Source organism: Schistocerca nitens, chromosome 11, assembly GCF_023898315.1.
Source record: "Schistocerca nitens isolate TAMUIC-IGC-003100 chromosome 11, iqSchNite1.1, whole genome shotgun sequence".
NCBI classification, from domain to species: domain Eukaryota; kingdom Metazoa; phylum Arthropoda; class Insecta; order Orthoptera; family Acrididae; genus Schistocerca; species Schistocerca nitens.
The window spans coordinates 191982572-191999327 of NC_064624.1; the positions used below are offsets into that span (position 1 = coordinate 191982572).

General features: G+C 43.9%; 1 protein-coding gene across 1 annotated transcript in view; it reads right to left on the bottom strand.

The window, feature by feature from the left end:
- The window catches only part of LOC126212977 (6-phosphogluconate dehydrogenase, decarboxylating), a 150825-nt gene that overhangs the window by 70576 nt on the left and 63493 nt on the right, over positions 1-16756 (bottom strand). The window contains exon 2 of the mRNA XM_049940510.1: positions 4740-4960. Coding sequence (XP_049796467.1) covers positions 4740-4960 — 221 coding nt within the window. The remainder of the gene's footprint in view (positions 1-4739; positions 4961-16756) is intronic.

A 16756-nucleotide genomic window follows, 5' to 3' on the forward strand; every position in this document is an offset into this window, starting at 1 on the left:
TAGAGACTAGTTCGCGATGTATGTAATGACGTTCAATACCAAGTTGTATCTTTGCTTTCAATACGTTCGTCTTTTGTCCTGTCACTTGTCAACATCTCGACAGTCTAGTGTTCGATACATATCACTCGTAGTGAAGCTACGTATTTCGATGTCCACCATTTCTTGGTAATAACCCAAAGCGCATATAAACAAAAGTGAAAATAATCCATATTCAGTACACATCTTCAAGAGAAACATAACACTACAGCAGATATAAGCAGTAATGTTTCTACTCTTCAGAGCCGAAAAAATAAGCTGCACGAGAGCCCTGGAGGAAATAGAAATCTACATGTATGGCAAAAAATCCAAAGAGCATTCTAAATGAACGAACAGAATTCAACAATAAAAACATGTATTCGGAACGTCTTACTAAACTCTTATCGATGACAGGTACATTTTACAGACAACACAAACCTGTTTTCCATCAAAGAGAAAAATTGTTTTACGTAGCGCACACACACCTACATGTATCACCTTCAAGCATACACAGTAAATTGACAGTTTTCCGTGGCAACATTCCTGAGGAAATGCTACACGGAGTTCTTGCCACGTCAGATATCTAATCAGTCTGGAGCTTTCGACGACCACCTATGTTGACATCGTCGCAGACGCCAGTATGCTGTTAGGTACTTTAATTAGTTGGTCGAATTCTGAGTCATGTTCGGAAAGTAAGTCTTCTCCATTTTTCTATATCTTTAGAAAAAGCGTATTTGGAAGAAGAAAAAGAAGAAGAAACTTACAGGATATTTCAGCCGTGGCTGGCTCGTGTTATGCGTTGGATTAAACCTTGATTGCTATTCTGTGTTTAGTCTCCCGCGGTTATCGCTATTTTGCTGTTATCCTCTCTCTCTGAGAGAGTGGCAGCAGCGATGTGTGTCGATATTCGCACCTTGTACGATCTTTGGCCTGGCGCTTATACACTACCGGCCATTAAAATTGCTACACCAAGAAGAAATGCAGATGATAAACGGGTATTCATTGGACAAATATATTATACTAGAACTGACATGTGATTACATTTTCACGCAATTTGGGTGCATAGATTATGAGAAACCAGTACCCAGAACAACCACCCCTGGCCATAATAACGGCCTCGATACGCCTGGGCATTGAGTTAAACAGAACTCGGATGGCGTGTACAGGTACAGCTGCCAATGCAGGTGCAACACGATACCACAGTTCATCAAGAGTAGTGACTGGCGTATTGTGACGAGCCAGTTGCTCGGCCACCATTGACCAGACATTTTCAATTGGTGAGAGAGTGGATAGGCAGATGATGAGCAGCCTCACAGATGTTAAGGTCATTCCATCTGAGGCCTTAGACAGTGACCATCGGCTGTTGGTAGCCACCCTGAGAGAGAAAAAAGATAGGAGGGCAACAGATATACAGGAGAAAAGGTTGAAGACATGGATGCTGAAAGAGGATGAACGGAGGACCCAGTACCAGACACTGATCAGGAAGAAGCTGCCAAAGGAAGATCAGAGAACAGTGGAAGAAGAATGGGGAGATTTTAAGAGGGCTCTAGTTGAGGCAGCTGAGACTGTGTGCGGAAGAACTAGCACAAAGAGGAGAAGTAAGGAAACCCCATGGTGGAACAACATATGTAAAGAGGCAGTACTTCGAAAGAACAAAGCCTTCAGAGAATGGTTCCAGACCCGAACAGAGGAAGCTAGGGTAAAATATAAGGAAAGCAAGAAAGCGTCACAGACCATAGTAAGGGCGGAGAAGAAGAAGTGGATGGAAAAATGGACAAGAATGTTAGAAGAGGACAGTGAAGGGAACAAAAAAGTACTTTACACCATGGTAAGAAATAAGAGGAACGACAGAAGCGAGTGCCTGAGGATCATGGATAATAATGGAAGAGTTGTGGAGGAAATGCATGAGCTCAAAAAGATTTGGGAGGAGTACTTTGAAGATCTGTCGAATGCCGCCAAGCGGGTAACTAACAGCGATGGAGAGCCTAAGGCAGCAGGCGATTATAATAGTGGGGAAATTGATGATCTAACTTGGAATGAAGTGGAAGAAGCCATAAAGTGGATGAAAGGGGGCAAGGCACCAGGTTGGGACGAAGTAACAGTGGATATGATACGAGCAGCAGGAGAAGTAGGAACCCAGTGGCTATACAGAGTGCTGAGGTTGGTGTGGAAGGAGAACAGAATTCCTGAGGATTGGAAGAAAGGAATTATAGTCCCGATCTTCAAGAAAGGGGATAAAAGGAGATGTGAACTACAGAGGAATCACCCTGCTATGCCACTGTGGAAAAATCTATGAAAAGATCCTGGAGAAGAGAATAAGAAGCAGTATTGAAAGTAGACTGCAAGAGGAGCAGTACGGTTTCAGACCGGGAAGATCAACAACAGACCTCATATTTGCGGTAAGGCAACTGCAGGAAAGGCACTATGAGTACGGGAAGGACTTAATCGTGGCCTTTTTAGATATTGAGAAGGCGTATGACAGTATCTGTAGGGACAAGCTCTGGGATGTGCTGAACGCAAAAGGGATAGATGAAGAGATAACACGAAAAGTCAGAAAAATGTATGAGGGAAGTGAGAGTTGTGTGAAAGTGGAGAGGGAACGTACTGCATGGTTCAAGCTGGAAAATGGGCTGCAACAGGGAAGTGCACTTTCGCCTTTATTGTTTATTATTTTTATGGATGAAATCCTACAGCAAGTATCAGATGCAATTGGAGACCATAAAATGAAAGCAGTGCTTTTTGCCGATGACCTGATGTTATGGGGAAATTGCGAGAAGGAGGTGCAAGAGCAGTTAGATGTATGGGAGGCAACGGCAGCACAATATGGAATGCATTTCTCTGCAAAGAAAAGTGAAATAATTGTCACAACAAGGAAGAAGAATATGCCAAATGGGGATATAACATGTGGAGGGGAAAAACTACAAGTGGTAGAGAACTTCAAGTACCTGGGAAGCATGATTGAAAGTAAGGGGGGAAACACAATGGAAATAAATGAAAGGTGCAGAAAAGCAGGGCAGTTCTACAAATGCATTAGGGGGCTTATTTGGAGCAAGGAGGTGCCACAGAAATCCAAGGGAATTATATACCGAACCTACTTTGTCCCCATATTGGCATACGGAAGTGAGACATGGGTAATGCACAAAAGCGACAAAAGTAGAATACAGGCTAGTGAAATGAAGTTCCAGAGGAGCAGGTTGAGTGTAACAAGACGAGACAGATTGCGAAATGTGTATGTGAGGGAAAGACTAAAGGAGGAACCAGTACAGGACAGGATAGAAAAATCAAGACTGCAGTGGTATGGACACATGAAGAGAATGGATGAGGGAAGAATTCCAAAGAGGATGTTTGATCTGCAACTGGAGGGGAAGAGGCCCAGAGGAAGACCAAGAGATAGATGGGTGAAGGGAGTGAAGGAATGTGTGACGAGAAGAGGAGAGAACTGGACGAAGGCGGAAGAGGGGGAATGGTGGAAAGACAGAACACGATGGAGAGGCTTGTGTTCCCGACAGACCCAGCCAGTGGCTGGAAACTGTCCAAGATGATGATGATGAGAGATCTGGAGAATGTACTGGCCGGGGCAGCAGTCAAACATTTTCTGTATCCACAAAGGCCCATACAGGACCTGCAACATGCGGGCGTGCATTATCCTGCCGAAATGTAGAGTTTCGCAGGAATCGAATGAATGGTAGAGCCACGGGTCGTAACACATTTGAAATGTGACGTCCACTGTTCAAAGTGCCGTCAATGGGGATGAGAGGTGACCGAGACGTGTAACCAATGGCACCCCATACCATCACGCCAGTGATGTGCCAGTATGGCGATGACGAATACACGCTTCCAATGTGCGTTCACCGCGATGTCGCCAAACATGGATGCGACCATCACGATGCTGTAAACAGAACCTGGATTCATCCGAAAAAATGACGTTTTGCCATTCGTGCACCTGGGTTCGTCGTAGAGTACACCATCGCAGGCGCTCCTGTCTGCGATGCAGCGTCAAGGGTAACCGGAGCCATGGTCTCCGAGCTGATAGTCCGTGCTGCTGCAAACGTCGTCGAACTGTTCGTGCAGATGGTTGTCGTCTTGCAAACGTCCCCATCTGTTCACTCAGGGATCGAGACGTGGCTGCATGATCCGTTACAGCCGTGCGGATAAGATGCCTGTCATCTCGACTGCTAGTGATACGAGGCCGTTGGGATCCAGCACGGCGTTCCGTATTACCCTCCTGAACCCACCGATTCCATATTCTGCTAACAGTTATTGGATCTCGACCAACGCGAGCAGCAATATCGCGATACGATAAACCGCAATCGCGATAGGCTACAATCCGACCTTTATCAAAGTCGGAAACGTGATGGTACGCATTTCTCGTCCTTAGCACGAGGCATCACAACAACGTTTCACCAGGCAACGCCGGTCAACTGCTGTTTGTGTATGAGAAATCGGTTGGAAACTTTCCTCATGTCAGCACGTTGTAGGTGTCGCCACCGTCGCCAACCTTGTGTGAAAGCTCTGAAAAGCTAATCATTTGCATACACAGCATCATCTTCCTGTCGGTTAAATTTCGCGTCTGTGGCACATCATCTTCGTGATGTAGCAATTTTAATGGCCAGTAGTGTATTTCAGTCTCCGCAGTGTAGTGGAACGCTGTGACGTCACCAGCTGCTGCTCGACCACGTGGGGGTTCAGGTTTAAGCGACAGGAATGCCCCATCCCAGACTCACCCTTGACGAGCATCATGACGCGGCGCGGCTTCTTCAGCTTGGACACCATGTCCTCCAGCGACTTGGCGCCCACGACCTTGGTGCCCTTGGCCTCGTTGGCCAGGAAGGCGTCCACCTTCTCCGTGGTGCGGTTGTAGGCGCACACCGTGAAGCCGTGGTCGTTCATGTTGAGGATCAGGTTCTGGCCCATCACCGCCAGCCCGATCAGCGCGATGTCCGCCCTGCAAACGACACTTCGTTACTACTGGCCACTCGACTGCAAACAATAAATACTAAACTCTGCTCAACACATGGATAAACTCAATGTAAACATTACACCACGTATTCTACAGCGTTTGCTTGAATCTCATTGGATTTCGAATCACGTGGAGCGGACAAGTTGTGATGGAACCTAATAAAAGTGATGTTATGCAATCGAAAAGTTGGAAATTGAGATTTCGCTTACTGTTTTATCAATCACAATTGGCGTAAGAATCATGGATTGACCATTGTCATAAAATATTGCATTATGAAATGTCAATAGTCTTTAATTGCAGTTTCGCGTGGCTTGAAGCAGTCACAGCTAGCGTGCTATTGATTAAGAAATTGCATAATCGTCTTTCTAATTACTTCAAGATCGTAGATACGATCATACCCGGTGGTGAAGTTATTATTATGACAAAACAATTTCCCAAGGGACCAGAAAGTTCTTAAGGGCGCAAAAACAACTAACATCACACAAAAGGGAAATTCAATATTAAAGCAGATGCAAGAAGACGATAAAACAGTTTTCTTTTTATCAATGTAACACGCACATTGGACTGCTGATCTTGGCGTCTGTAATCTTAGCAAAATGCATAATTAAAATGAAAATAATACTGAGGAGATGATAGGAATGAGCACTGCTAAATGGTTCAGTATTCCCAGAACAAATATTTATTCTAACTAAACCACGTATCGTACCTTAAGCTTAGTGCTACAATGACGGTAGGTTTTTATGTCCGTTTCATGTCCATTGAGCGCTCTTTTATATAGCCATTATCCTCTTGAGTCGCTCGTGCGTCGTCACGGTAAGTTATAAGAGTTCCTCTTTTTACACTTCACTCAGACGGAACACGTTTTTATTTATTTAGTAAAAAGTTAGATCAGACCGCCACAAATCTGCGTCCGTCTTAACTTGAGAAATACAGTACAAGTCTTTTAGCGCTCAGCCGGCCGAAGTGGCCGTGCGGTTAAAGGCGCTGGAGTCTGGAACCGCAAGACCGCTACGGTCGCAGGTTCGAATCCTGCCTCGGGCATGGATGTTTGTGATGTCCTTAGGTTAGTTAGGCTTAAGTAGTTCTAAGTTCTAGGGGACTAATGACCTCAGTAGTTGAGTCCCATAGTGCTCAGAGCCATTTGAACCATTTTTTTTTTTTTTTTTTTTTTTTAGCGCTCAAGGCTTCATTGGTTCTCCAGCGAACAAAATAGTGAAGGATCGCATATCTATCCCTATTTTTCTGTTTATATTGCCGCCCAAAGACGACGAATTACATTATTTAGAAAATTCCACCGTCGCTATACGACGCCTTATTATAAACAAGTATTTGCCTTCTGGCTGAAAGTATTAGCTATTTGCTGTTTGCTGTTTTAATGAAGCCAAAAATAGCGAATATCACAAAGTACAGTTATAAAGAAACGTTTTATGCGGTGCGTTACGCGCTCATCGACTTATTAATAAAGGACGACTGCTTTACCGGCGCATTTAACTCTGGCGGCACTGGCCAGTAAGCTGGTCCAACTAACTTGTGGTGATGTGAACAATTGCAAGAGAGAGAGAGAAACAATATAGCTCCTTGTGCAGTGGTTTCCAATCTTTCTTCGGCCATTATTACCCCACAGTGCAATTAGACATTATCTAGTGTCCCCACTTCCTTCCCCCAACATTATCGCCAGCACCTAACTAAACTGTAGAATGAAAGACTAACTTTTGCTTTTAAAATGATGAAAGATGAATGATATTGAGTGTGAGTGTGTGTGAGTGTGAGTGCGTGCGCGCGCGCGCGCGCGCGGGCATCGAAAGTGCAACCCACAACTACTCCTGAGATAAAAAGCTAACTGTGCGCAGCGAGTTTAGACATATCTTACAAAACATACTTCCTTTCCCCTGCAGTACTCCTCAGCACTACGCCACTTGCTTGGCCTGCACACAGTAATCCCATTCAAAATCAACTAAGTTCAGACGTGTGCACTGTACTTACTGTTTGTAAATGACTTGACTGCTGCATTTCTCACTTCTGAACTGGCAGAAATTGGACGACCATCAGATTGTTAATGCTTTGTCTCTAGCCATTTATGGGGGATATCTCTGAACCATTTGAAATCCAAACTGGAGTGCGACAGGGTGACGAACTTTCACCACTAGTCTTTAATACCATTCTTGAAAAAGTTATCAGGACATAAAAAGAAGTCAAAGGAATCCAAATTGGCATTAGAAAAGATAATAGATTCAATGTGAAGTGTTTAGCTTTTGCAGGTGACCTTGCAATCCTCACAAATAATAGAAAAGAAGCCACAATGCCATAGAGAAGTTACACGAAATTGCACAAAGAACTGGGCTGCAAATTTCGTATGAGAAAACCCAGTACATAGAGTGCCACAAGACAAATTGCCTATTGTGACAACCCATGGGAAAATCGTACAAGTACCACATTTTAAGTACATGGGAGAAATCATCCAGTCATCAGCGATCAACCTAAAGGCCAATGAGGAAAGAATAAAAAACTACAGAAAGCATATAAACTCACATGGAACTATTATAACAAAAAGTCCATATCCATTAACGCAAAATTGAGGCACTACAACACTGTCGTACTTCCGGAGGCACTGTAAGGCTGCTTTTAAATCATCTTTGCTTTTGATGTTGCTTTTTTTCCCCCTACGCTTTACTTCTCCCCAAAGATGCTCAATTGGGTTAATGTCTGGTGACTGGGGAGGCGAATGCAACTGTTCTGGTACAAGTTGTGGCACAACTTGACTAGAAGAAGGGATCGGTTGGTAGGACATGTTCTGAGGCATCAAGGGATCACCAATTTAGTACTGGAGGGCAGTGTGGAGGGTAAAAATCGTAGAGGGAGACCAAGAGAAGAATACACTAAGCAGATTCAGAAGGATGTAGGTTGCAGTACGTACTGGGAGATTAAGCTTGCACAGGATAGAGTAGCATGGAGAGCTGCATCAAACCAGTCTCAGGACTGAAGACAACAACAACAATTAATTATGTAGTGTAAATGTTGTTTTTCAGTCGCTAACATGTCTGTTTATGTCACAGAAAGCGAATACGTAACATTTTCTTGATTTATTTTGACTTCGAGTGTTATTTGTAGGGTGTATGTAGACTTCAGTGTCCGACTGTAGTTGCTGTTAAATAAATAACTAAACATGTTATTTATACACTAGTTGTAATTGTTTATTTTCATCACCTTTGAACAACACAAATATATTATATTTTTTTTAAAAAACAACTCTTTTGTTCTCAAAGGACACACACTAACTAATGCTATTATGGGAATTAATAGTTGCAATAATTATACAGATGAAAGTAAGCATCATGGGCCGTTTTTGTACGAAGTGTGAGAAGTGCTGAGGAAGTAAAAATGGGGGAGGGGGACAAAATAATGTGTTTCAGAACGGGGCGCGACGGAAAAGCTTGATAAACCCCGCTGTGGAGAATCTGTCAAAAACATACCAAATGGTGCAACGCGACATGGAAAGAAATACACAATTTAAATACACAATTCAGGAAAGAACACAAGAAGCTGTCCAAGTCACCAAAAAAGTGTTTCTCCGCCAAAGAAGTCAAATTGGTTGGGTTATCACAGATTACAGTTTTTGCTACAAGTCACGTAATCCAGGGGGAGTTTCCATTAATACATTGGCTGCCATGTGTATTAAATGGCTACGTAATATGACTTCCACGATGGCCAGGTGCACGAAATTGATACATATGTTCCAGGCGGTGTGTGTAATTCGTTTACACAGCTACACTGAATTAAAATGGATACGTAGGGTGTTCCAAAATATCGACGGTGAAACCTCAGTAATGGATTTCTTATCTAACAACAAAAAAGTCTAGTAAACAGGGACTCTAAAATGCATACCTGACGAGCTATGAGCACCAGTTGACATTCGTTCCTGTGAAACATCGCTCCTATAGAACAGTCCCATATCGCTTAAGGTATGCATTTTCTAAAGCCCATGTTTACTAGATTTTTTTCCTTTTTGTTAGATGAAGAACCCATTCTCGAAGTTTTGCCGTCGATTTTTGGAACACCCTCTATAGTTGCCCTGGCCTCCTGGCGATGCCGTACACTTTTGGTGATAGTCGACTCTTGCAGTTTGCCCTTTTTCCGTGCGCTTAGCTCTTTTAAGGGGCCCCTCACTCGTTCAATGATATTGTCAAACTACCAATATATTGACCGTCTGACGGTGCGTATTGACGCATTTTCAATACTAGAAATATTGATAACCAGTATTGACGGACCACAAAAAATTGTCGGCACTGTCAGTACTTACTGAATGCTTGAGGTCAAATATTGACGGTTTGACAATGTTCTCCATACGGATTTTGACAGAGCTTCAGGAACCAGCCACGCGGTGTTAGCGTGCACTGTTTATTTTATTTATTATTTAAATTCGCCGTTGTGAATATCATATTTCAGATTTTTTAACGAGTCTCAACACAAGAATTTTAACAGGCCTATGCGAGGGTAATCATCCTATACACCGCTTTAGGATGGTTAACGGAGGATTCTCTATTAAACTCCTTACTTCATTACTTTGAAAATATGGTACACGTTGTTGTTACATTGCAATGTTGAAAAACGTTCCCATTTCGAAAGATGGGTCGCATATCTGCAATTACTAGTAAGAAGTCTGCGAAATGCATGTCAATTTCACCAAATCACACAAAGGTAGAAAAAAGTGTTTTACGTTAATTGCTTGAACAGGTCCCCGTTAGGCAGATAAAACTGCTTTACAGGTTTCCATAGACCTTTACTGTGCTTGCTGATATTATAGAAGCAAAACTCCTAATCTCTTGTCGAATGCGACCGCCTCTCTCGTTAACGCAGTTTGCTTCTCTAATTTATCACATAACAATAACAACTTGTACGATGCAAAATTCATCGGAAAATAATGTATGAAATCTTTCGGGTCCGTGATTCTGATTTCAGTCAATAAATTTACATGTGACCCAGTCGCCTTTTCCAAGCAATCTCGGACCCATTTCCTCTCTTTCGTTGTCTTCTGCTGCTTGCAAGCTGTAGCTGTAGCAGTTATATTTAGCTGCAGCACGGGCTTTCTTTGGGATTTTAGACGTCTTAACCTCGTAAAATTGCACTGTCAACACACAGTTTTTGTCAGTGTTCCTGACAGTGTGAGGTCGCTTCTTTGTATTGAAAGTTTGACAAACAAGTATTGTCAATAAATACTGAACGTGTCCAGAGCCCTTTACAATCGCGCGGCAACGTTGTCGAACTCTCCGTGAAGGTTTGAGCTTGTGACCATATCCGATACGGAGACAATTGCGTGTCCGGTGGGGTAGGAAAGAGAATTGAGTGACAGTGAGGCCAGTCAGTTTGGCTAAGAATCCGACGGCGACGATCCTGAATACTCATTCCGAGATTCAGACGCAGGCAGACCGAGGAAAAGAAAAAGACCAACTGTGCCTCCGTAGTTACTCGGCATGGTGTAACACGAAGAATTTTAACACCACATTTAATGAAGGATCATATCAAAACTAAAATGACAGGAAGAGTGATGAAATGGATTTCTACCAATCTTTTTGACTATCCGGTTTGGGAATGGTGATCACCGAGACGAATCGTTTTGCCAATCAACGAATTACTAACAGTACTGTCAATGAAAGATGTGCGGAACACAGCAGACAACAACAACAACAACAACAAGTGGACACAAATAATGAATAAATGCAACGTTATATATTTTACAGCTTTGTCTGTCCTAATGTTTATAAGAATATCGAGTAAAAATCTGAAATAAATTGGTCAAGTACTTTTCAAGATTTTTGGTAACCAGGGTGCCTATTCGAATCTGGAAAAAATTCAGAAAACTACAGGTATGGGGAGCAAGATGTCATAAGATGTCCCTGACAAACGTTCAGCGTTGGGGGGGGTGGGGGTCCGCAATGTCTCAATAACGACTCTTGTTTGTTCTCGGCTGAGATATACTGGCCATAAGCAGTAGTTTGAACATACTTTTTAACACTGATCATTTATATGCAATAACATTCATATAATTAACACACGCTGAAATATCAAGTGTTTTAAAATTTGCGATTTATGTAACTCAACGAAGTTAAATTCCAGCGGGTCGGTTAAGAAATAGAATTCGAAATTTTCAATGCAATTCCTGAAATTCCCTGAGATGTCCCTCATTTATCCAGGTAAAATGACGGAATCTCGGGAATATACCCCGTATATATACAGGGTTGTCCATTGATCGTGACCGGGCCAAATATATCACGAAATAAGACTCAAACGAAAAAACTACAAAGAACGAAACTTGTCTAGCTTGAAGGGGGAACGGGAACATTGTCACCTCCTGTCGAGTGGCTAGAGGGAAAGTGTTGTGTTTTTCGTGTAGCGCGCTCTCTTCTTTCTGTACCGCATTCAGACCCCACGCAGACGCCTGCTCCTATCCTGTCCATCTCAGAGTAGCACTTGCAATGTACGTCCGCAATTATATGCTGGATGTATTCCAATCTCAGTCTTCCTCTACAGCTCCCTATAGTACCATGGGAGTCATTCCTTCAGGTCTTAACAGATGTCCCTTCTCCTCATCAGTGTTTTCCACATATTCCTTTCCTTTCCGATGCTGCACAGAACCTCCTCATTCCTTACCTTATCAGTCCACCTAATTTTCAACAATCGTCTGTAGCACCACATCTCAAATACTTCGATTCTCTTCTGTTCCAGTTTTGTAACAATCCATGCTTCACTACCATACAATGCTGTATTCTAGACGTACATTCTCAGAAATTTCTACCTCAAATTAATGCCGGTATTTGATACTGGTAGACTTCTCTTGGCCAGGAATGGCCTTTTTGCCGGTGCTAGTCTGCTTTTGATGTCCCATCTCCGTCCGTCACTGTTTATTTTCCTGCCCTGGTAGCAGAATTTTAACTTCATCTATTTCGTCTTCCGTAACTCTTCACACATTGGAGTCAGAACACTGGACGACGGTTCCATGCGGTGGAGTGTCCTAGATGAGCCCTCGTGCCACTCTGACAGCTCTCGATAATTAGCCGTCACGGGTTCTATAATATCCGTAATGGGTAAGCTTCAACTGTTTAAACAATTACTATTACCCACCCGGTTCGGAGAGCCGCTACACCGGCTAGAATATGCGACATCGTGGAAACGGCAGATCCGTTGTTGACGGCTGCAAGGGCTACATCTGTTGAACTAAACCAGACGGGTATGACTGACGACAGGCGGTGCTGATACGCCGAAAGCAGGATGTACACGTGTAGCCGTGCGCAAAGCCACGAGGATACCCGTGTCGCAATCCGTAGCCCTTGCAGCCGTCAACAACGGATCTGCCGTTTCCACGATGTCGCATATTCTAGCCGGTGTAGCGGCTCTCCGAACCGGGTGGGTAATAGTAATTATTTAAACAGTTGAAGCTTATCCATTACGGATATTATAGAACCCGTGACGGCTAATTGAATGCGAAGTACATAAAACTGCAACCAGTCACCTTTTTGGAACAGTTATTTACGGGGGTTGACTGAAAAGTAGTCTCCACCTTCGCAACTCTTCAACAGATGGCAGCAATGGTATGCGGCAGGTACTGGCTTGTTCCGTAGCCTCTTCTCTACAGCTCTAGTTGGCGGGAACGGTTGTGTTGTTACAGCGTAATATGGAAACCTGCGCAGACGGTCTGTCAATGCGATTTAAGCAGCGTGCAGTCATTGAATTCTTGACAGCAGAAGGTGTCACCCCAAAGGAGATTCATCAGAGAATGAAAGCAGTTTATGGAGATTGTTTCGATGTGAGTATTTTGCGTCATTGGGCGATTAAGTTTAAAAATGTTGAGGCGGGAACATCTGACCTGCTTGACAAAGAGTTGGACGTCCTTTGACAGCAACCACCTAATTTCACAAGCAAAATGTTGACAGACTGGTTCAGGACGATCGTCGTATCACTCAGAGAGAAACTGCAGGCACAATACGCATTTCACAAGAACGTGTGGGCGACATTATTGCTGACTCATGGAATGAAAGCGCAAATACTTTAAATTTGCCACGAACTCCTCTCGCGTTACGTGAATGAAGGTGACACCTTTCTCCATTCAACTGTGACAGGAGACGAAAAGTGACCACACCATTACGATCCGGAGACGAAACGTCAGTCTATGGAATATCGACACGAAGACTCGCCCCCAGAAAGAGAAATTCAAGACGCAGCCCTCAGCTGGAAAAATCATGGCCACAGTGTTCTGGGAAGCAGATGGCGTCATCCGTGTTGTTTCCTTGTTCGTGGAACAACAATAAATTCAGAGCGTTACATCACAACGCTGAGAATTCTGAAACGACGGCTAACAAGGGTCCGAAAGGAAAAGGGAAATGTTTTCCTGCAGCATGACAATGCTAAACCACACACTTCACGTGACACCACAGCAGAACTTCAGAGATTTAACACTGTCTGACTTCCATCTGTTCCTGATAATGAAAGACGATCTGCGGGGACATCATTACGCTTCTGATGAAGACGTTGAGAGAACTGTGAGACTGTGGTTGCGCAAACAGAGTGTCGACTTCTTCCGTGACGGCTTCAGAAAACTGGTTCATCGTTGGCAGAAATGTATTCAACTGCCTGGTGATTATGTGGAAAAGTGAACACTGGTAATTAAAGATCACATTCTAAGGATTATTTCTGCGTTTGATTTATTAAAATACTCCCATCCAAACCCAATTAATTAAAGAAAGTGGAGCCATTACTTTTTATTCAACCCTCGTATTATCCCAAGAACCAATTTTCCAACCTTTACAGGTTCATCTTCAGATGTTTTTCCGGATGTTAAACGTGTTTCTAGCACAATACTGGGTGCTGGCATGCAACAATATGCACGGATTTTTTGTTAGTGTCCATACGTCTGCGTCCGTTTTGATGGCCAGTTGGTATATCACTTCATACACTTTTACACAATCTGTATGCATTTACACTGTGATAGCGAAACTTTGCCAGCAGCATTCAAGCATGTGCTATACAACTGTTGCTTTTTACAAAGATCTTTGTAACAAAGTTTCGCTATCACTGTGTAAATGCATACAGATTGTGTGAAAGTGCGTGAGGCGATGTACGAACTGCCTTCAAAATGGAAGCAAATGGTCACCAACAGGAGAAAGCTACCCATAAGCCAGCACCCAGCATACTACTAGAAATACCGATGGAACTTCCACAAAACCATCTGATGACGATCCTGATAAGGTTCGAAAACCGGTTCATGGAATAATAAATTACTATTCAAAAAAGTGACTGGTTGCAGTTTTAAGCATTTACATTACGTAAACAGTAACATTTTATTTTGACTGCCGGTCGTTGTGGCTGAGCGGTTCTAGGCGCTTCAGACCGGAACCGCGCTGCTGCTATGGTCGCGGGTTCGAATCCTGCCTCGGGCATGGGTGTGTGTGATGTCCTTAGGTTAGTTAGGTTTAGGTAGTTCAAAGTCGAGGAGACTGATGACCTCAGATGTTAAGTCCCATAGTGCTCAGAGCCATTTGAACCATTTATTTTGACTTTCATGATAGGGAAACACTACACAAAGTAATCCGTGAATTTGGAGTTAAAACTAAGCTGACAAACACAATTCGACAAACTCTGACAGAAACAATCCCAAAACTGTGTGTGAAATCGACCTTCCAAATTAAATGCAGGTGTTACGTAAGGTAACTTTATCTCCACTTCTTTACAACTGTGTCATGGTGAGAATTTGGAATGAAAAACTGAATGAACATAAACTATCCCTCGTGCTAGAGGGAAAGAACAAAGATGCCGCAATAAATTGTCCAGCTTTTGCGGATGATTGTGTCATTTTCCGAAAGCCTCTCTGATGCACTAGGGCAAGTCAAATGGTTCAAATGGCTCTAAGCACTATGGGACTTAACATCTGAGGACATCAGCCCCTAGATTTGAAACAACTTAAACCTAACTAACGTAAGGACATCACACACATCCATGCCAGAGGCAGGATTCGAACCTACGACCGTGGCAGACACACGGTTCCGGACTAAAGTGCCTAGAACCGATCTGCCACAGCGGCCGGCTCATACATTTTTCTTATTAGGTGCACTGTGCTGGCACGTACTGCCAGATACTCCGTATCAGCGACCTCAGTAGTCATTAGACATCGTGGGAGAACAGAATGGGGCGCACCGCAGAACTCACGGACTTCGAACGTGGTCAGGTGATAAGGTGTCGCTTGTGTCATACGTCTGTATGGGAAATTTCCACACCCCTAAACATCCGTAGCTCCACTGCACTGAGGAGAGGTATCGATGTCGGTCGGTGAGGCCTGGTACGAAGTCGGCGTTCCAAAACATCCCAAATGTGTTCTATAGGTTTCAGGTCAGGACACTGTGCAGGCCAGTCCATTACAAGGATGTTATTGTCGTGTAACCACTCGGTCACAGGCCGTCCATTATGAACAGGTGCTCTATCGTGTTGAATTGCTTTTCAACAATGAGAAGCAAGAAGGTGCCTAAAACATCAGTGTAGGCCTGTGCTGTGATGGTGCCACGCAAAACAACAAGGGGTGCAAGCCCCCTCCATGAAAAACACGACCACACCAAAACACCACCGCATCAGAATTTTACTGTTGGCACTACACACGCTGGCAGATGGCGTTTAATTGGCATTCCCCATACCCACACCCTGCATCGGATCGCCACATTGTGTACCGTGATTCGTCACTCCACACAACGTTTTTCCACTGTTCAATCGTCCCGTCTTTGCGCTCCTTACACCAAGAGAGGCGTCATTTGGCATTTATCGGCGTGATGTGTGGCTTATGAGCAGCGGCTCTACCACGAAATCCAAGTTTACTCACCTCCCGCCTAACTGTCATAGTTCTTGCAGTGGATACTAATGCAGTCTCGAATTCCTGTGTGATGGTCTGGATAGATGTCTGCGTATTACACATTACGACCCTCTTCAACTGTCAGCGGTCTCTGACAGTCAACAGACGAGGTCGGCCTGTACGCTTTTGTGCTGTACGTGTCCCTTCACGTTTCCACTTCACTATCACATCGGAAAAAGTGGACCTAGGGATGTTTAGGAGAGTGGAAATCTCGCGTAACGCCAGTGACACCCATTCAACTGACCATGTTCGAAGTCAGTCAGTTCCGCGGAGCGCCCCATTCTGCTCTCTCACGCTGTCTAATGACTACTGAGGTCGCTGATACGGAGTACCTGGCAGTAGGTGGCAGCACAGTGCACCTGATATGAAAAACTTATGTTTTTCGGTGTACCCGGATACTTTTGATCACATATTGCATATGTTTTACGTATCAAACTCTTCAGAAAAAAGTGCGCTACAAAATTAACATATGCAGAATGAGATTTTCACTCTGCAGTGGAGTGTGCATTGATATGAAACTTCCTGCCAGATTAAAACTGTGTGCCGGACCGAGACACGAACTCGGGACCTTTGCCTTTCGGGGCAAGTGCTCTACCAACTGAGCTACCCAAGCAAGACTCCCGCCCCCTCCTTACAGCTTTACTTCTGCCAGTATTTTCGTCTCCTACCTAGTAAACTTTACAGAAGCTCTCCTGCAAAACTTGAAGAACTAGCACTCCTGGAAGAAAGGATATTACGGAGACATGGATTTGCCACAGGTTGGAGGGTGTTTCCAAAATGAAATTTTCACTCTGCAGCAGAGGTGCGCAAGTTTCACAGGAGAGCTTCTGTGCAGTTCGGAAGGTAGGAGACGAGGTACTGGCAGAAGTAAAGCTGTGAGGATGGGGGCGTGAGTC